We start from the raw sequence: 22,744 nt of genomic DNA on the forward strand, positions 1-22,744 counted from the left end.
GATTAGGTTGTTTGTTTTGTATGAGCTATTTGTATATTTTGGAAATTAAGCCCTTTTTGGTCACATCATTTGCAAATAATTTCTCCCAGTTCATAGATTGTCTTTGTTTGGCTGATGGTTTCTTTAGCTGTGCAGAAGCTTATTAGTTGGATTAGGTCTCATTGGTTTATTTTTTATTTTTATTTTTTGCTTTTATTTCTGTTGCTTTGGGAGACTGACCTAAGAAAACATTGGTATGATTTATGTCAGAGAATGTTCTGCTTATGTTTTCTTTTAGGAGTTTTATGGTGCCCCATCTTAATCTTGGTGTTTGTTTTGTGTGGTCTTGGATTAATACTCTGTTCACCTTCTCATCCCTAAAAGGTGGTGGGGTGGTGGGATAGGTTTTATCTTAAGTACCTCCCTGGAGTACTTTGAGGGTTTGGAGGCTGTGTCATACATAGCTTAGCAAAAATAACTTTCATAGTCAGCTGCTAAAACTTTCATGAGCCTCTTGTTAGGGATTTGCTGTTTTTTTATACTCATCAAGTTTTAAGTATTTAGCCATTTTATATTTCTGGCTATAACTTGAAATTAGTTAATTTTCACATGAATTATCATAATCTTCATAGTTGTGTTTACCTTAAGATAAAGCTTCATCTTAAAACTTCTAAGTATGTCATTCTTTCTGTTTCTGTCTCTTTCTTTTGGTACCCTATAATCTTGATTGAGGGAGGGGTCAGATTTTAAAATTGTTTTCCTCTGTTGTCTTTTTTTGGGTGCCAAAATTTGTTTTCTTAAAAATTAATAAAATCTTTGAAATCATTTTGTAATAACAATGATACAGAAGTTTCCACATTACAGATATAATCCAGCTGAAAAAGGATATACTAATATATATATAAGCTATTGTAAAATAAGCTTTGGGGGAACATATGAACATTAGGTGTTCAATGTGAATGAACATCTTATATTTCCAGGCAAGGAAATTACTGATTGCTAGCACATTATTTAATTGGGCCTATGAAATGATTACAGGATTGGGCTTGTTAGGCCATAAATGAGGATTAAGTACAATATTGAAGGCAATATTTTAAATGCCATCTTAGGGTGTAAAGTTGGGAAAGCAGTTTCTTTTTTATCTGATTGGCCAAAATTAGTTTCTCCAGAATTAATTTTCTCAAAGTAATTAGTGAGCCAGTTCATAGTACTGGATTATTTAACATTAGCTCTTTTGGTACTTTGTATATTGGTTCTGGGTTTTTCTTCTGGCATGTGTGTGTGTGTTTAGTTATCTGTTATTTATATATAGTAGTGTATATTTGTCAAGAAGAAAAAGGAACCCTTCTACCTTGTTGGTGGGAATGTAAATTGGTACAGCCACTGTGGAGAACAGTATGGAGCTTCCCTAAAAAACCAAAAACAGAGCTTCCATAAGATCTATCTATCTCACTCCTGAGCATAAACCCAGAGAAAACCACAAAATTCAAAAAGATTCTTGTACCGCAGTGTTCCTTGCAGCACTACCAGCAATAGCCAGAGCATTGTAACAGCCAGAGCAGCGATAGATAGAGCATTGTAACAGCAGTAGCCAGGAAGCAACCTACATGCCCATTGACGCAGAAATGGATAAAGATGTGGTACATACAAACACTGTTTTTCTCTATTATCAATAAACAATTTTCTGTTTCTTTCAGGGCTTGGGCCACTCGTTTCTCCCTTGTTAATTATGTGGTAGAGAAAAATGTGACTTAGACATGATGAGATAGCCATAGTGGACAGATGAGTGTGATTATATGATATGGATTGAAATGATAATAGTTTTTAAAATGTCATTCTCTAAGTAGGGTCTGGCAGGAAAATGATATAAAGACATACTTGAACAAAATGATTGGCAAAGATTTTTTAGAGATTACAGAGATTCCTAAAATATGTTTAAAAGGAAAAAGCTCTTTTGTATACATACAAAAATTTAATTAGTGAGACCAAAAAAAGTTGGAGGAGAAAAAAAATCCCATGTCTTAAGACAGCTGTCTCTGTAAATTATAATACGTCAGTAATCGGTTATGTATTCCAAATAACTCTATATTTTCTGAATTCCATATCTTGTCTGCCTCCTTTTTTTTTTAACTTAGTGCCACATTCTAGTTCTTTAATACTCATTTGTATGGAAACTTCTTTTTAGATCTGATCCAATCCATTTAACACCATACCATTGTTAGCCTTCATAGGAATATAACTAACACCTGGATGCTCTGGCTGGAGCAGCTGCTACGTAACCTCAGGTGTTCTTGGGAACAGCTTTTCCTTCCTCTCCCTGGCTGAGTCCTGACATATCTAGATCTGTTACTAAAACTTGTGACATATGATGTTTTGTAATGTGATTCATTAATCCAGTAAACATGTTTTGAGCCCTTGCCTTGTGCAGTTTCTAAACACTGAGAAAACATGTGAGTAAAACATTATTTCTACCTTTTCAGAGCCGACAGTATAATGGAGGAAACAGATCAGTGTAAATAATTAGCAGAGAATAAAATGAGTGCTAATAGAAGTATGGAGAAAGTGCTGTGGAAGCTCTGAGGATGTGCTTCATCATGCATAGTGTGGGCCAGAGGAGCTTCTTAATGAAGAATAGTTTGAATTTACTAGATAAATAGGGAGGACTTTGCTTGCAAAGAGAATGACATATATATGAGGGTGAGAAAGAAAATACCCTGGAGAAATGCACTTCTTTGAGGTAGAGTGTTTTTGTTTTTGTTTAAATTAAGACTGGAACATCAATACAAACTTCACCTTGCTAAGATATGGGGTTTAGACTTTTTTCCTAAGCTACTGAAATTATTGAAAGATTTTCAGCATTAGGGGAATGAAATGCCAACCCACTCCAGCATTCTTGCCTGGAAAATCCCATAGACAGAGAAACCTACAGTCTTTGGGGTCACAAAGAGTCAGACATGACTGCGTGACTAACACTTTAAACATTAGAATGATTAGATCATTTGAAAGATCACTTTGGCAGTAGTGGAGAATGATTTGAAGCAAACAAAATTGGAATGAGGGAGATCGATTGAGGCAGGAGTTAAGCATCTGAAATATAGCAGCAGTGGAGTTGGAGAGGAAGGAATGAGTTTAAGACTCTTGACTAGTAGAATTCCCTTGACTGTGAGGAAGGACTCACTGGGACAAGTCAGCGATTACTTAGATTTCTAGCTTCGGTGTCCAGGAAAATACAGGTATTCTGACCGAGCAGATGCCGAGGAGGTGGAACTCTGTGATTGCACCAAGCAACAATAATTGCATGGGTTTCTTAAGACAGTTTTAGAGGATGTTAAAAGATAGGAAAATGGAAATATTTAACATACTTGGGATTATGCAGGTAGAACACTTTTGTTTTAGATTTATTAACTTTTAATGCCTTTTCATTTTATTTTTAATTGGAGGATAATTGCTTTACAATGTTGTGTTGGTTTCTGCCATACAACAACATGAATTAGTCATCAGCGTAGGTTCGTTAACTTTTGATTTAGATACATGTTCAGTTTTCTTTGCTGATGAAGTCAAATTGTAATGAATTTTAAATTGTTCTGTTTGGAATTTGTGAAATCGTTTTACAATTCTAATTATGAATTAATTAGAAATGAAATGATTGACTTTACATTGAAAAATAATGACGAAAATTCTCTTTTGTGTGTCTTGAATTTAAAAAACCATTAAATTGAGAATTATTTTCCTTTATCGAAACAGTTGTGCCCAACATTTGAATTCATATTTTTCTCATTACTGATCTAAGAACAGTAACATAGGAAAAAGAAACGTGTGTGTGATTCAGTGCAGAAGGTGCTCTGTTGCCTTAGTAGCACAGAACAAGCTGAAGAGAATATTGGTACACTTGAAAATGGTACATGGTAGAGCGGGTGGAAAGTGATCCTGGTGAAGGACAGACAAGAGCAACCAGGAGATGGCTACTGGCTGTGGCCTAAAGTTCTATTTTTCTCTATTGTACATATTGAAACATTAGTTTCTTTTAGCTAAAACATCATTTGATAATATGAGTTAGTATTTTTTTCATAGTGAAAAATGAGAAATTTATAAAGTTTAATTTTAGTACTTTCCCCCTATTTTGTTTTTTAGATCGTATAATGAAAAAAACAGAAGAGTCTGAATCACACCTGGAGTCTGAAATTAAAAGGAAAGTTGCACAGAAACGTCACAGTAGTACATATCAGTCTACCCCACCTTCTCTGTCTCCTGCTTCCAAAAAATGTTTAACTGATTTAGAGGTGGGTAGAGAAATCATTCTTTGCTGCTAATCAGTTGGTATTTTTATTAATACTATTTTTAGTACTTACTAAATTCTGGTGATCTTTTCAAATAGGATTGGAAGAGAACTGGAAAAGGTTACTTTGGAAAACTTGTCTGCCTTCATTAGGTCATTTTTCAATTGTCACAAGTCCAGAATATATATCTTTCTGAAAAGACGTATGAACACTTCCCTATACCATACTTCACATAATTGCTCTCGATCAGAATTTTTTTAAAATAAAATTCTCATATAACCAGAGTACAACTGTCAAAAATGTTTAATTAATATGGATCCAGAATTATCATCTAATGCACAAACTCCACTCACATTTTCTCTAACCATGTCCTTTATGGAAACAGAATCCAGTTCAGGATCATGTTACATTGAGTTGTGGCGATCTTCAGTCTTCTTTAATCTGGAATAATTCCTTAATGTTCCTTCGTCATTCCTAACCTTGATATTTGTAAGAAATACAGGCCACTTATTTTGTACCTCAAGTTGAATTGGTCTGCAGGTTCTTCATCATTTATACATTTTTCAAGATTCCTCAGAGGTGATGCTATGATCTTATTGCATCATATCAGGAAGTATATAATGTTGATTTTGACATTATTGCTGATACTTTTATCTTGTTTAAGATGTACTCTTCTAGATTTTTCCAGGTATTTTAGTAGGTGTTTTTAATAGGTATTTCTGTGTACTCAGTCACTCATTTCATGTCTGACTCTGTGACTCTATGGACTATAACCCGCCAGGCTTCTCAGTCCATGGAATTTTCCAGGCAAGAATACTGGAGCAAGTTGCCATTTCCTACTCTAGGGAATCTTCCCGACCCAGGGATCTAACTTGCATCTCCTGCATTGGCAAGCGGATTCTTTACCACTGAGCCACCTGGGAGGTTTCTAGTATTTCTATACTTACTTGTTAATAAGAGTTTTGGCTTATCCCACATTTACCATAGTTTCTATTTTTATCAGCGTGGAGACATGGATTCTTATTTTTCTCAGAAAGGTTATTCTCCACAAGTGTCGTTGTTTATTTTGATGCTCAAATTGCCCTAGATTTGGCCCATGGAAAGTTCTTCAAGCTGGCTGTTTTCTTTTTGACATATCCCCATCATTATTTGAGTACCTGTCTTCTGGTATAACCAGGTGGTCTAGATTTCTTTGTATTTCTCTGTATCAGCTCTGTAGTCATGCATTTCTCCAAGGAATCATTGTTTGTATAAGTGATTTCGGAAGATATTTGGGCAGTAGTTGTGCTTGTTGCTACTGGGTGTCAAATGTAGGCCCTCTCAGCAGACTGAACTAGGAATATTTGTGTATATACGTGTTAATATTTAGTATATATTAAAATTCATGAGTTTACATTGATAACTCCAATTCTAGTCCAACACCACAGTGTTTATTTTAGCCTTTTGTGCTTTGCATGTTTTTGTAACTCCCTTCTCTGACTGAGAAACCCGTCTTCCATTATCTCCAGTGTATTTGCTCAGTTGGGTTTTCTGTGACCAGTCTTCTGGCACGCAAGCCTGAGATTGGCTTGGGCTATGCTGTCATCACCCACACTGCTTAGCCCTTTGCTGGACCCCTGGAAAGGAGGAAGAAAGAAGAAAGCTTCTTCCCACACACACACCGTCCTTCCTTGCCTAGGCGTGCCAGCTAAAAGCCTCAGCATTTTTTTTTAACATCGAAAATATATTTTGTTTCTTTTTACTCTTTACTTCTGTGCCACTTATTCTTTTTTTAGTGGAGATAAAGAATAGATTGTAGCCATCCTCTATGTAATTTTAAATTTTTGAACAAGATTAGTGGTTTTTCTTTCCATGTATAGTCTGTGAAATTTCACATTACATACTGCTTGTAAGAAAATGAAGTCTTTGGTATTTAATGAGATTATAACAGTGTTCAGAATATGTAACAAAATATGACATTGTCTCAGTGGTGTCTCATGAAAGACATGCTTATTAAGTATACAGGTTATTATTAATGTGTATAGGCTGGCAGATAATATGTGATAATGAGATTTGGATTTATTTTAAAGTGTTCCATTGACCAAAGAAGGGGGAAGTGACACTTTAATTAATCTTTGTTTTCTGAAGGAATTTATATTTAACATAAAACTATTAAGAAAATTTGCTACTTTACTAAAAATAATTGAATAATGTTGAGATTCTAGTCTTTTGATCACCAGGTTGATAAAATTCTTAATCTCTAGTTTTTATCGTGAACAGTGTAATACCATGTTTGGTTAAGCTGATCTGCATTTTGTTCCTAATTGCTGCAAGTAGTTCTAAGATAGGTGTTTCTTAGCCTGTGGATGGCATATGATACTAGCTCATGATATAGTTCTTCTATATTTTAAGATTAAAATTTTTAATAGTAGGGAAGTCTTTTTCTGTTTCAGTATCAATTTTATAAAAGCAAATATGTGAAAGTATTGTTTTTCCATAGGGTTCTTTTTATTGAAATCTACCCTTTATTATAGACACTAAAGTATTGGAGCCAGTCTGAACCCAGCTTGATGATATCCTTGATTCTTAATAAAAGACAGAATTAGCTTACATAGAGCTGACTCCCACTGTGACAAATGAGGGTCTAGTTTTCACATAAATGGATGTGTTTAAAGCCTAGCTAAATGTGGAGATCTATGTTCATCATGAAAATGAGGGGGTTTAGATTTTTTTTTTTTTTTTAAAGAGATTTAGATATTTCATCACGGGGTAGTAGGTAGGTAGGGACTGCTCCTTTGTATCTAACCAGTTGTTCACATAACTTATATGCATTCAAAATAGCATAATTGAATTCTTTATGTCTTGGCAGAGGGGGAAAAAAAAGTACAATCTACATATGCCGAGCTGATGATGTACCTATTAAGTTTAATTTTGCCCTGGTTGGTTTTCATTCCTTTGTGTTATCTGGGTAACAAATTTCATTCCTTTTTGTTGTCTGGGGTAGACCCTCAAATAGGTAACATGGTATAATAGAACAGCTTTGTCATGGTCAGTTGGGCAAAGTTAGCAATTTCACTGTCAGTTTTTTTCATTCTTTACAGCAAACAGGTAAGTCTAGAGTAGTGGTCTTTATAGGCCGTTTTTGCTTGTGTACATACTTTTGAGTCATAAATTTACATAAAATAAAAATACATAGAACTTAAGCATTCAGTTTGGTGAATTTTGAAATGTAATCCTACACATTTAATCATATATAATTACCACATATCTGTTGGTCCTGCAACTACTTGATGTCTTCTGTCACCTAAAAGAATTTTAAATGATTATATTATCCTCTTATGTATTCTTAAGTTGACATTGAGCATTTTTCATCCTGAATTTAAAAGGTCACATAGGATGTAATAGTTGACACAGTGAAAAGGAATTAACCTTTTAAAATAGAATATTTAGATCAGTCTCCTCATATATGGATCTGGGCACATCCAAATTAATAATATACACTTCTTAATAGTATATAATTGATTAAAACCATATATTTTATACAAAGTTTGATGAATAGTTTGATGTAAAAGCAAAATGGTTGGAAGTGCATCTTTTAATTAGAGACAGACTATTTTTTTCAATTATTTTATATGTCCCTGGATGAATATTATGTTACATATTGAAACTGGATGCGGCATCTATTCATGTTTTCCTTCTTACAGATGTAAGTGCTGAAGAAGCTTGTTCACATAAATAGGTACATGAGTATGGAAAGAGCTTTATTACAGTAATATCACCAAATACCTTCAACTCCTTCTACATTATAGGCTTCAAAATCGTATGATACTCTACTGTCAAAAAAACTTCTTTAATGGTATCATAATTGTAAGAGGCCTAGATTGGGCCTTCCTTGAACTATTTTTGTAGCACTGATAATTTAGAAATAAATTATCTTGTAAAAGATTGTCTTAACCAGAACTTAGAATCAATTCATTTTTCCAGCATGTAACATTATCTTTCTGTTTTGTTTGGTGATTTTTATACCCTAGGGCCATATGCCATTTTAATATTTCAAATGGAAGATGGATTTAGGATTCTTTTTTTTTTTTTTAAAGTATGAGAAGAACAGTTGTGGCAGGTGATACTTTGACATAAGCATAATCAGAGCAGTTTTTAGAAGGGTTATATGTGTGACTTGAACATCTAAATATTGATTACCTTAAGATTATTTATGCCCTGTATGCCTTAGAAAATCTTTATGTAGCCCTTGAGGAATATACATAGTCTGATTTGAAGACTGCTGGACTAGATGGTTTCAAAAATTCCTTCCAGCATTGTGATGCTAAATCCCAAGTAACATTCAGGATTTTGTGGTAGCCATAGCGATGGTGATGAGAAATAGGAGAATCATTTTGAGATTATTGTTGTTGTTGTTCCATGATGTTGAAATAAAATGCCAAAGTCTTTTTTTTTTTCTTTTCTTTCTTTTGCATTTTAAGGTTTCTAAACAGTGTGAATTTTGTCCAAAATGTGGGAAAGAAAAAGAAAATCAGACCAAATGCCAAAGTTGTGGTATTCCTTTTTCTAAGGATTTGCAGAGAAATTGCAGACAAGCTATAACTTTGAATGACTCTGCTGGATTATCATTAAGAACATCAATTCATCAGAATTCTGGAGGACAGAAGTCACAAAACACAATATTACCAGCCAAGAAGTTTTATGGCAACAGTGTGGGAAAGATTCCAATTGATATTATTGTGAGTTGTGATGAGAGTGGACAGAATTATTTACATACTAATGGGAAAGTCATTTTGTCTAGGGCAAAAGTAGCCAAAATCACAAACCTGAAAGAAAGGAAAACAAGCCTGTCAGACCTAAATGATCCAAGTAAGTATTTTACTCTCTTTAGTATTGCTTATATGAGTCTAATATTTTTCACATATATTTTTAATGTGAGCATGAGCATATTTCTGAAGTATAGTTTTAAAAGGCTTTTTGTATTGGTTACATGACATGCTTTTTGGGTAGATTATTAAAACTGCCCATGTAATTGAAAAATAGTAACTGACTTAGACTTTGTCCTTACCCTATCCATTTTAAGTAGTTTTTGAAAAAAAGAGCATAGATCTTGGCCCTAGTCTTAGGTCAGCTGCCAGTTAGAACCAACTTCCTAACTTTGACTCAGTTACTTTAATCTCTCTGATCTGTAAGTGGATATATTTCCTGCCTGATAGTGTTATTGAGGGAGTAAATTTAAAAATAACATGAAGTGCCTAGCATAGCTTAATAAAGCATTTGACAAAAGAAAGGACTCTGAAAATTCACTCCCTTACTACTGTTGTTCCTCCTCTAAATCCTTTTCCTGTCTTTATTCACATGTACATATGTGTATGTGTATGAAATGCAGTCCTTTTTGTAATAAATAGCATAAGATTGGAAACAGTCATAGACTGATTAAATAAACTTCAGTGTAGGTAGCTGGAAAGGGGGGGAAACTAACTTAATATTGTATAGAATGATTTTTAAGCTGTTTTATCAAATGAATTAAAGCAAGGTGCAGATCAGAGTTTATAGTATGCTACTCTTTATTTGTGATGGATGCTGCTGCTGCTGCTAAGTCATTTCAGTCGTGTCCGACTTTGTGCAACCCCATAGACGGCAGCCCACTAGGCTCCCCCGTCCCTGGGATTCTCCAGGCAAGAACACTGGAGTGGGTTGCCATTGCCTTCTCCAATGCATGAAAGTGAAAAGCGAAAGTGAAGTCGCTCAGTCGTGTCCGACTCTAGCGACCCCATGGGCTGCAGCCCACCAGGCTCCTCCGTCCATGGGATTTTCCAGGCAAGAGTGCTGGAGTGGGGTGCCATTGCCTTCTCCATTTGTGATGGATAGGAGAATTTATATACCTTGTTGGTGGCTTGAACGCACAGAATTATCTCAAATTAATTTAAATTAAAATAATATTGTGGCTGTACATCCTTAATGTTTAAATAAAACTCCAGAGAAATTCCTAACTGGATTCAGTAATTTTATTAATAATAATATTGCTGTTTTTAAATACATATTGATAAAACAAGCCAGCAATTATATTACTGTCTCCAGAACCCAAGATGTTCAGTATTGGAGAAAATGAATACAAAAGTAAAACCAAAGAAGTAAAAATAACTAACTTTGAATTTGAATTGGAGATAATACTGAAACTTAATCAATATTTTCTATTGAATAGAAAGTATCTCTTAGCTTTACCCATAAAATATGCCTGGAAACAGTAAGCAAACCTTGTATAAAAACAACTTTAGTTCCCATATCCCATATCTGTGTTTCTGAATACCATTTTCCACTAAAAGGAATCAGAGCTCTTCAGAGAAATGGCTGACTCTAGGTCTGGAACACAAATGTAGGAGATAAATCTCAGTCATTGAGTTGTATCAGGAAGCGTGGAAACAGTCACAAACAACTAAGGGTATGTCAGAAGCACATAGCTAAGATGAAAAGGCTCCTCTCAGTGACCAAGACTGAATCTGCTTGGGCCACAAAAGGAACCATAACTACTATGCATTGAAATATGTGAAATATGTCACAATTAGTTCATAATGATATCCACCTCCTCTCTCACAGAAAAGCTCCACCTTATAAAAGGGATAAAATCAAGTTTTTCAACCTCAAAAATATATCAAGTCCTATTTTAATTCAATGTGAGAAACCTTAACCTATACCAGTATATTAGCTTATTTTCCAAAAGAGCTTGATTTGTAAAGGAATTTCTGTATGATAGCTGTCAAGCCAACACTCTGTTATGTTATGAGGATGTCTATGTTGAATATGAATATTTTATGACACATTTTAATGTTATACCAGTGGAATATTAAATATGTTAATATCATTTGAATATTTCCTAATGGTGAGGTTGTTGTGTAAAATTTTAATGCAAGATATCAGTAGAACTCTAAAACTTATTATGCAATTACTGAATATTATTCTGAGCCAGACGTCTATGCTGGAAACTCAGCTTGCTGAGATTTCCAGGATGAGGCGAACTGGAAGTTAGTAAGACTGAGTTGGTAAGTAAAAAAAAAAACAAAGTGAATCTATGTGGTTTTGAGGTGCCTTAAGCAGTTTACTATGAATTAAAACCATAAAGCCTAATTTTGTTTCCCTCCCCTCCAGAAAAACTAAAAACCATATTTCTCAGTAACGTATATAGAAAAAATATTTTCTGTTTTAAGATATTTATTACATGCTTATTGGTCCTGCTTATAAAAGTTTATATACTAACCAGTTCAGTTTGGTTTTTACAATCCTGTGAGGTAGTTACTAATGCAACCCTACTCTATAAATGAGGCAGTCTATGCTTAAGGCTTCTCATTGTTATATACATATGGGCTGTTGGAGTTTAGATTTTTTTTTTAATGATTTTTCTGGTTTCAAAGTCTCTTTTGTTTATATACTTCATCATTCTTAAATCTGTGTTCCTATTAAAATGATTTATTATTATGAAGCTTTTGTTCTGTCTTTGGTGGTCAAATAGTAAATAAAATGTACAGTGTCTCAAGTAGTGATAAATGCTGGTAGAAAAGTGAAGCAGTTCTGGGAAATAGTGACAAGTGTCACAATGAAGAAGCTTGCAGTTTTAGATCATAGAATTTTAGATAGGTAGGTAGAAAAGTTACTTGATAAAGAAACTTGAATACTGCCTAGAATGAGGTGAGAAAGAAGATAGCCTGATTTCTATGGGAACAAGTTTGGAATGTAAATGCAGAGACCAGTATTAGTCTGCTTAGCTTGCCATAACAGAATACCACAGACTGAGTGGGCTTAAATTTATTGTCTTACAGTTCTGGATGCTGGAAGTCCAAGATTAAGGTGCCATCAGGATTGGTGTCTGGTGGAGGCCTCTCTTCCAGGCTTGCAGACAGCCACTTTCTTGCTGTGTCTTTACATGCCCTTCCTTTTGTGCTTGCACAGAGAGGGAGAGAGATTTCTGGCATCTCTTTTTCCTGTGACACCAGTCCTATCAGATTAAGGCTTCACCTTTAAGACCATGTAACCTTTATTATCTCTCTATAGGCCCTATTTCCACATACAGCCATGTTGGGGATTAGGACTTCAGTATGTGGATTTTAAAGGGACAGAATTTAGTTCATAGCAGACTCTGATGCAGAATTTTAGGTATATACTTATGTAGAATATATTCCATATTTTGTAGAGAATTAAAGCAGTTATAAGAACAGCTCTTTAACTATTATCATCTTCGCATACTCTCTCCCTGTTTGCTTTGTTATTACGGTGACATTGAGCACAACCCTCATTTACTTTAATAAAACAGGAACTATGTAGTACAGGTCTATCTGTTGTGGCATTGAAGCTTTAAAATAAGTTTTTGATAGAGCAGATATAGAAGTTTTAATGTTCCCGAAACACAAAAAAATGACTGTAGATTGAACACTAGGCTTACTGTTTAATATGTGCTTCTGTGTAGCTCTTGATAAACAATATAAGCAGTTTTTTTATTTAGAAAAATAAGAATTTTTCTAAAGCTTTTATACGTCAGGTACTATGCTAATAAATCTTTGGCACATTAAATCATTTGTTCCTAAGACTTTGTTGTCCCCTATATCACAGAGGAGAAACTGAGGCAAATGACTAGTAAGTGGCAAGACCCTAACTTTCAAGTGTGTATAAACTGACTTGAAAACTAGGGTCTTGGGCCTTCTAATCTGGCCTGTTACATTTTCTGTTAATAAAATATCACTTCTGAAAAACATTTGAGATTGGATAGCAGAATTAAAAAGATGAATGGTGTGATGCTGGTGGTGCTTCCTCTCTGGGACTTGTTATATGACTCAGAAATAATAACTAAGCATTTATGTTTATGATGTATGATAGGGGAAAACAGAATTGCTCCTACAAATTTTTACATTCTTCAACACATGACTTTCTTTACCAGATAGTATTTTGGACACTGGGAATATAGCAGTAAACAAGGCAATATTCTTGTTCTTTATACTTTATTTTAGTGGGAGAAACAAATGAGTAAGTGTACATCCACAGCAAAAGACAACAGAAATTTAAATTAGTTAATGTGAATAAGCAAGTACCTGTGTGCTTACTTTAGATTGGGTAGTTAATCAAAAAGTGGTATTTAAACCACTTATTTGATGGCAAAAGTGCAAAAGTGTTAGGAGAATTACAGTCAGAGAGAAACAAGCTGGTGTTGGTGAAACAGAAAGAGGAAAAAATGAAGTAGTATGAGACAGTAGCCTGGGTCCAAATTACATACATGTATGAACCAGAGTAAGGAGTTAGGATTTTGCAAGTGCAGTATGCTGGCCCTGCAGAATTTGATATAGAGATGAGTTTGAAAAGATTCAGTAATAAGTACATGGTATAAGAGCAAATTACCTTCATGTAATATCTTACCCATGTTCATTTACTCAGCAAGATTTATTGCATATTAGGCATTGGTCCAATAATTTTGGATCAGCTGGTAAAAAATTCACCTGCAATGCAGGAGACCTGGGTTTGGTCCCTGGGTTGGGACGATCCCCTGGAGAAGGGAAAGGCTACCCGCTCCAATATTTTGGCCTAGAGAATTCCATGAACTGTATAGTCCGTGGGGTCACAAAGAATCAGACACTACTGAGTGACTTTCACTTCCAGGCACTGGTTCAAGTTCTCCCAAAGACTAGTAATGATATTAGTGATTTCTTGTGTGAGATAAAAATTGTTTGATCACATGCAGTCTTACAGACTTTTTAAATGCATGCTATTTTATGAATAATTTGTATGCAAATTGTCTTCATACCTAAGACTTTCTGGAACTCTGAAATAGACCTAATGATAAACATACAAGTTTTGTTGTAACTTGTCTATGTTTCTCTGTGGGTGATTGTGATGAATTGTAGAATAAATTTTACATTTGTATGTTATATAAAAAATGCCAGTTCTAATTGCTCTACAAATTTAACTTTTCATCAGATAGAATGGATTGTATCTTCATTTTTATTAATCTCAGATCAGTAGGAGATCCAAAGCAGATTTGGTATATTTCCAACTTTTGTCATGTACTTACATTTTTAACTGACAAGAATGAAATACCTGAAGTACTTAACACTTTCTTTATAGTCATTTTGTCCAGTGATGATGATGATGATGATGATGACAATGACAGGACTAACAGAAGAGAAAGCATCTCTCCTCAACCTGCTGATTCAGCATGTTCTTCCCCAGCACCATCCACGGGAAAAGTAGAAGCAGCACTAAATGAAAACACTTGTAGAATAGAGCATGAACTAAGAAGCATTCCAGCAGATTCAGAATTAAATACAGTTATATTGCCAAGAAAAGCAAGAATGAAAGACCAGGTACTTTTCACATTTATTAACATTTATTCAGATTTCTGCTTTGATATGTAAATATTTGGGGGGCAAGGATAATTTGGTGGTATCAATAGGAAAAATTCATTAAGTAGAACTTAAAATAACACTGGGAAGATTATTGAAAGAACATTAAAGCATACACAAAAATATATTTTAATTAAAGGCTTAAAGTGTAAAAATTCAACAAAAAGAAACAACATCAACCTTTAGTAAGCAAAATATAAGTGTAAAACATATATTTATATAATCTAGTAGACAGTAAGGTCATTTTAACTTGGGTATATTTCATTAATAGCATAATATGGTTTTAGTATAATTTATGTTTTACAGTAAAATTTTTAAAATATTGAGATGACAAAAGAAATTCTGTCAATCAACAGTAGGTCTAGAAATGAATATTTGTAATGCAGGTAAACTACGCTGATGTCTATAATAAACCAAGAACTTTTAAAAGAAGGAAAAAGAAAATTTAAAAAAAGATAGGAATAGACCAAAAGAAGAGAAATTCAGATAATAAACCTTTATAGGAAAAGTACATATCAAAGAAAATGAAATATAACCATATACTTAACAAACTTTCACAATTGATGCAAAATCACTTAACACATATATTGGCAAAAATCCAAGGTAAAGGGTACTTTCCTTATATGTTGATGAAAAAAAGGTAAGTTGTGGCCTTTTGGAAAAAGAGTAAAAGTATCTACTAAAATATTTAAAATGTATACTGAATGACCAAGTAATTCATTCCCTAGACTCAAAGGACTCTTTAACCTCCAGTGCTTTGATTATATATATAAATATAATTATTAGCAAACAATCATTTTCATGATTGATACAGAAATTACATTGGGACTTCCCTGGTGGCTCAGAGGTTAAAGCGTCTGCCTGCAATGTGGGAGACCTGGGTTCGATCCCTGGGTTGGGAATATCCCCTGGAGAAGGAAATGGCAACCCACTCCAGTATTCTTGCCTGGAGAATCCCATGGAGAGAGGAGCCTGGTAGGGTACAGTCCACAGGGTCGCAAAGAGTAGGACACGACAGAGACTTCACTTTCACTTTCACTTTCATAGAAATTACTGAAGAAACTCTAGTGTATATGTACCATGGACTATTACTCAGCCACTGTCAATGAAAATTGGAGCTGTATCAATGGCTTAGGATTTTCTACATGGCACTGTTTAGTGAGAATACCAAGATGCAGAAATTACGTGCATATTTTCTTATTTTTGTAAAAAGAACCTAAAAAATAAATTTGTACGTTTAAAAGTTGTATGTATATATGTCAGGAATTTGGAAAGTTGTAGATTAAAATGTGAAAACATACATATTTGATTGTTAAGATGGGATCAGTAAGAAATGAAAAAACCAAAAGTAACTATAATAATAGAAAAAATATAGGTTGATAGTTTTAGTGTAATCTTAGGAAATGCCTTTCCAAACATTTCAGCACAAGCAAAGTAATAAATGAAGAGATGAATATATTTGTTTCAATGGAAAGTACAATACAGTGAACCAAAACACCATCCACAGAATTTAATAGGTAATGCAAATGGGAAAAAATAGTGAAATATGTGACAGTATAAGTTGGTCCTTTACATAGTTTTGATTTCTTAAAAATCAAAAAATAGAAGCAACTATAGAAAAATGAGTAAAGGGTATAAATAAGAGGGTTTTTTTTTTGTTTTTTTTTTTAAGTAAGGTACAAAAAAAGAAATTAAAATATATTTTTAAGTGTTAGATTGCTGGAAATTACCTAACTTAACTATTGAGCTAAGTAAAATCTCATTTGAAGAAATAATTCTAAAGCTAAAGTTTTAAACCTCTCTAATAGATATCTGTTAATAACCTGGGAAAATATTCGTTTTAATCAAGATCTTTTTTTTTTAATGATAAGGATTTTGACATCTTTACTTTTAATTACATTTAATTTAAATATATACTTGTAAAGACACTTTTATATTATGATTAATTTGCATTTGGGAATGACTGTGAAATCTTAATTTAACAGATCAAGTCATTTAATAGTTTTTAATATATAAAGAACCATCATTTTATAATGTAAATAGCCATTTCCCTAAATTATCAGTTTTCTAAAGAGCTGCTAATTTAATCCAAATACAGCAACTACTACCACTCTTACTAGATAACTTTTATCCAGCATTTTACCATGCATGAAGCACCATGCTAAGCTACTTACATGCATTAGCTCATTTGAGTAAATACTGTTAACATTTTAGTTTAGGAAACCAAAATTTTTAGTTTAGAAGTTATTATATAAGTTTTACAAGATCAAATCATTGAAAGGTAGTAAAACTGTGTTTTGAACCCAATTCAAACTGATTTGAACTGTCTGATTTGAGCTGTCTGATTCCTAAAGTACCATTTCTCACTGCTGGGCTGTTACTGGAGCTTCACATAATAACTAGGTAAAGTAGCAAGATGGAACAGGAAGAGTTTACTGTTACTGTTATAAAATCAATAAATACTCATGTAGCACTGTTGAAGTAAAATCAATTTTATGTTTTGATAATTACATTTCTTCTGTTGGGTCTTCTTTGCTATGTCTACTTAGTTTACAGTCTTGTTTTAGTAACTTACTAAGTGAAAAATTTTTTCCTTTTTCAGTTTGGTAATTCTATTATCACCACACCTCTAAAACGTCGCAAAGTGATCTCTCAAGAAACTTTAGTTGCTCCTGTATCTTTAAGCTGCCAAAGTTCCTCTGATACCGTAGTTTTAAACTGTCGAAGTATACGAGTAGGAACACTATTCCGACTATTAATAGAACCTGTAATTGTAAGTACACACTATGCTCTTTACTACCAATTATAAGATTCAGAATTTCTTGGCTAAGACTAATATATGTTAAAATTTATAAGTTAAAATATTTAAATAGAACATTGCAATTACTTCAAGATTTCAACTTGCTTTAGGAATATAGACAATTAAAAATAGCTACTCACCATAAAAATTAGTGGGTAAAAACTTGGTCATATGTATTCCGATAAAAAAATTTTTTTAATTATAACATAATATTCAAAGTAGTGCATAATCATTATAGGAAAATGTTTATTCTCACTGAGTTGGAATTCACTCCTGTGTGTTACCGTTTTATTCTCATGCCAGCCCAATGCATGAAAACAGTATTTTGAGGAACTTTATGAGAGAAAGAAGAATTGAAAAGCTTTGGGGTCTGCAGAAAAATGTCTTATGACATAGTAACTCCTAGAAATAGATTATTGGACTTTGGTGGCTGCCCAAGAGGCATTGTGCTTTTGAACTAGTTCAGTGTCCAGAGAAGCCAAAGAACTTTCTTTAGTCCCTTTATCTTACCTCTCATACCTGTCTCATTCTTATTCTGCTACCACCAGTCCAATTCAAATGTATATTTTCTATTTAAGATTATAACATAATCTCTTTAATCTGCCTTCTAAGTCATATTTTTTTTTTCTTTTTGATGTATCCTATGCATTGTTAATCTTCCAATACTACTGTACTTATTTTATAAGGCTTCTTAACTCGGGTGTCCTTAATTCTGTGTTTCCAACTATTTTTTTAATGAATAGGGGCTGGCATCATTCTCAGTATTGTAAAGGTCAGATGGACAAATGCAGTACATGGATCGCTTTTTCTGCCTTCTATAGGCTAAGTCCCAAAAGCGTGTCATTTAGGGTCTCTGTAGCAAAATCTTCCCCCAAAATCTATGATTGTTACTAATTTATCTTATTTTTTAGTTTTGTTTAGATTTTATCAAGATACAGCTAGAAGGTAAGCTGTTGTATGTCCTACTGCTCACTAAAGCTTTGTTTACAGTAAAACACTTTACTGGAATAAAAAATGTTATTTTTAGAATTCACTAAGATAATTAGTTATTACATGCATCATAACAAAGGGCCTTATACCTTAAGAGTGGAAATTTCATACTATAACATCACAGAAGCTATGTTTAAGTTTTTAAGTATTCTTCATTAAAATTCTCTTTGCATCTGGGAAAAAATGTATTTAGATACTTCTTTAAGATCAAAGATTTTTCTTCATTTTCCCACTAAAGTTACCATGTACAAAATGTAATAAATATTTGGGGGCTTCCCTGATGGCTCAGATAGTAAAGAATCTGCCTGCAGTGCAGGAGACCCAGGTTCTATCCCTGAGTCAAGAAGATGTCTTGGAGAAGGGAATGGCTACCCACTCCACTATTCTTGCCTGGAAAATCCTTGGACAGGTTAGTGTGGCAGGCTATAGTCCATGGTGTTTTGGAGTCGGACACAACTGAGCAACTAACACTCTTACTTTCAGTTTTTCATAATAAATATGTACTTTAAAATTGTAATTCCCTACAGTTTCCTCCATTCATGATTTTGCCCTCTTAAGAATTGATTGCTTTTCCACTTCCATTTGTTTTTTCTCCAGAACCAGAAAATGATCCTGTAGGGATTACTTTAAATACCTCTGATCTAACAAAATGTGAATGGTGTAGTGTCCGAAAATTACCAGTAGTGTTTCTTCAGACTAAACCGGCAGTTTATCAGAAGCTGAGCATGCAACTGCAGATGAACATGGAGGATAAAGTTTGGAATGACTGTAAAGGAGTAAATAAGTTAACAAGTAAGTTATGTAGAGCAAAGGTACAATACACTGGTTAGCAGACTGAGTTGATATTGATAGATACCTTAGATATATTCGTCTTACCTACAATCTTGATAATGACATTATAAGATATTACTTCCCTCATTTTATAGAAGAGGAAAAGTCCATAGAAAATGGAAGTTCTGAAGTTAAAGCCCAGGTTTAGCCATTTGGAAAGTTTTCAAAATGGGTTGAAACCCCAAAACATACATAGTCTTTATTTAACACTGTATAATCTGAGTAAAATGAGGTGTTTTGTTTTGTTTTAATGTACTGATAGACGTTGTAACTGTAAATCAGCCATCAAGTTGGAATCTTTAAAACTTAGCCCGAATAGAAAGTTTGAAAGTTCAGTAACAGGCCTTCATTTTCTACAATAAATCAATGTGGTTCTCCAGTTTGTTTGTTTCCCTTCCCCCTAACATTTGTGGCATAGTGTGACTAGTTGTAAAATATTTCTCCTCACTAATTGCTCCTTCAGCTTAATGATAAGTAAGTGATAGATAACTATGAAAGCTGCAAGAGTTGGCACATTAGTGAATATTGGTTTTTACAGTTAAATCTGGAGTTCCTGCCAATTGACAGCAGTATTGATGGATTATATGTTTAAAACTCAATATACTTGGATCGTATTAGGTGAAATAAATTAGTTACATCTATGAATAGATTCATTCTAGAGCTGCTGCTAGGGTAATGTGTTCTGGTTCCTTTCTCTTAATTGACTGAAGTGACATTGTTAGGTGACAGTATTATTGGTCCTTATTTTAGTATTTATTATATATCCACTGTATGCCAAACACTGTTTTGAACATTTATACCAGGATTTCTGGTGATATTCTTGGAAATAGCTAGTTACTTTTTATTTTAGTATCTATTTACTTATTTTTTTCTTTTAGACTTATAATTATATTGGTTTCTTTTCAGATTTGGAAGAACAATACATAATTCTAATTTTTCAAAATGGCCTTGATCCTCAGGCAAATATGCTATTTGAAAATATTATTACTGACATTGGTGTAAAGAATAATGTGTCAAATTTTTTTGTGAAAATTCCCTTTGATGAAGCCAATAGCAGACTTGTTGCCTGCACAAGAACCTATGAAGAGAGCATCAAAGGAAGTTGTGTGCAAAAAGAAAACAAAATTAAAAATGTAATTATTTTTTAAATGGTAACTTTAAAGGGAAATGTGTTTCATTATCATATTGCTTATTTGGAGTTAGCTCTTTTTATTTCCATTTCAGAATTATTAGCTTTTATGTGTAATTTGTAAACTACATGGTGTCAAAACATTTAACGGTGGTGGGTGATTTGTGACACAAATAGTATTTGGTACAAGTCTCGGAAGTATTTTAGTTTCTTTCCACATTCCATTCTTGTCTTTACTTTTTGTCTCCTTTTCTTTTTCTCTTGTCCCTTTTTCTTCCCCTCACCGCCCCGCCCGCTCCCCGCCCTCAGCATACATATATATGCAGTGCTACATTCAAAGTGACTGGTATTCTAGTTCTTACATTTTGCTAGTGATTCCTATTGGTGACATTGGCTTCAATACAAATAAAGGCATTTTGGTCCCTGATGTATTATACTTTTATGTGTAACATGTGCATATATGGTTGAAAACTTGGAAAGGAAGCACATAAACCTTTTGATTCTGACTCTCACCAGTTCTAGAATAACTGATTCTAGAATAATTGATCACGTAGTAGGTAATTCTGAAGCCACCTGAATCAAAGGCCACAATACTATTATAACATACAATATAAGTTATTCAATAAAAATATAACTTAAATACTCGAAATTTGTCTCCTACCACAGCAACTGGAGTTTGCTGACAATTTATTAGAAATACTTAAATGTTGCAGCCTGCCTACAAATTTGGAAATAGGGCTATCCAAGGCATAATATTGGTGAAGTTGAGCAAGACTTCACCAGAAAAGAACTATCCACACAGTTAGTGGGTTGAAGAAAAGAACAGGAGGAGGAAGGGGAACCATTCCCCTTCTTTTGCAGAATTGGCTACAGGAAATAATTCCAGAGGAAGAAAAGAGCAGTTGGAGCCATAAGGCAGCTGTGATGGACTCAGATTTCAATGGAAGGCTCTTTCTTTAAGGACTCCTTGATTCTGGAGAACTGAAGCTCAATGGACTGTGTTCCCTGAGCCTCTGCTCCCATATTCCATGGATTTCCTAGGCACTGAACTTATTAGGTAGGCCTCCACTTGTAGAAGAAAAAATCCACTATCTGTTCTTTGGATTTTACTAACATAATCTAATTTAATATGGATGGTAGAGATCTTAGACAAGATACCAGAAAACCAGTTACAAAAATTGGAAGTATCATTGTTCTAGAAGCTACAGATAAAAAGAAAGTGGACTCTAGTTTTGCCTGTTTCTTATTTTTAATCCTTTTTAATTGAAAAGCATTCTTGCCTTTATCTTTCTGTTGAAATTTTTTCAAATTGATTTTGTGAACTGGTAATTTAATTTTCCTTACCAGGTGGCCCTTGAATCTAAAATACAACTTAAAAACAAACAAGAATTCCAGTTTTTTGATGATGAGGAAGAAACTGGAGAGAGCCATACCATCTTCATGGGTCCTGTAGAAAAGTGAGAGAATTCCTTTACATTTGCAACACTTAAATTTCTTCTGTTTTATTACATTTCAGTGTTATACAGACCTATTTTTGTTTTGTTTGCTTATATTTTAAAATTTTGTTACAGATTGATAGTATATCCACCACCTCCAGCTAAGGGAGGCATCTCCGTTACTAATGAGGACCTGCATTGTCTAAGTGAAGGAGAATTTTTAAATGATGTTATTATAGACTTTTATTTGAAGTAAGTTAATTTTCTCCTAGCCTTTCAGCAAATTTTTAACACATCATAATGTATATGTTTGTTTTCTAGAGTCAGAGTTGTATTTTGAATTCCATCAATGCCACTTACTGTGTGACATTTCGAAAGTAATGTCTCTGTATGTATTTCTTCATTTTAAAAATGAGAATAATGGGAATGCAAGGGATTTCTGTGTATTAATTTTATATCCTGTGACTTTACTGTATTCATTGATTAGCTTTAGTAATTTCTGATGGCATCTTTAGGCTTTTCTATGTAAAGGATCATGTCATCTGCAGTGAGGGTGTTACTTCTCCTTTTCCAATCTGGATTCCTTTTATTTCTATTTCTTACCTAATTGCTGTGGCTAGGACTTCCAAAACTATGTTGAATGGTAGTGCTGGAGATGGTATGGAGAAAGGGAACCCTCTTACACTGTTTGTGGGATTGCAAACTGGAACAGCCACTATAGAGAAGAAGGTGGAGATTCCTTAAAAAACTGGGTATAGAACCGCCATATGGCCCAGTGGTCCCAGTGCTGGGCATATACCCTGAAGAAACCTGAATTGAAAGAGACACTGTGCTTTCATTGTCAGACCCAGTGTTCATTGCAGCACTATTTACATTAGCTAGAACACAGAAGCAACCTAGATGTCCATCAGCAGATGAATGGATAAAGAAGTTGTACATAT

General features: G+C 33.9%; 1 protein-coding gene across 16 annotated transcripts in view; it reads left to right on the forward strand.

Moving 5' to 3' along the window:
• Positions 1-22,744, forward strand: part of SENP6 (SUMO specific peptidase 6) — a 163,456-nt gene that overhangs the window by 110,060 nt on the left and 30,652 nt on the right. For all 16 annotated transcript variants that reach the window (XM_019967043.2, XM_070795473.1, XM_070795474.1 and 13 more), the window contains 9 exons: positions 4,111-4,259; positions 8,717-9,104; positions 14,340-14,578; positions 17,220-17,390; positions 18,329-18,362; positions 19,005-19,199; positions 20,145-20,371; positions 21,715-21,824; positions 21,939-22,055. In XM_019967043.2, coding sequence (XP_019822602.1) covers positions 4,111-4,259; positions 8,717-9,104; positions 14,340-14,578; positions 17,220-17,390; positions 18,329-18,362; positions 19,005-19,199; positions 20,145-20,371; positions 21,715-21,824; positions 21,939-22,055 — 1,630 coding nt within the window. The remainder of the gene's footprint in view (positions 1-4,110; positions 4,260-8,716; positions 9,105-14,339; positions 14,579-17,219; positions 17,391-18,328; positions 18,363-19,004; positions 19,200-20,144; positions 20,372-21,714; positions 21,825-21,938; positions 22,056-22,744) is intronic.

This window comes from Bos indicus, chromosome 9 (genome assembly GCF_029378745.1).
Source record: "Bos indicus isolate NIAB-ARS_2022 breed Sahiwal x Tharparkar chromosome 9, NIAB-ARS_B.indTharparkar_mat_pri_1.0, whole genome shotgun sequence".
Taxonomy (NCBI): domain Eukaryota; kingdom Metazoa; phylum Chordata; class Mammalia; order Artiodactyla; family Bovidae; genus Bos; species Bos indicus.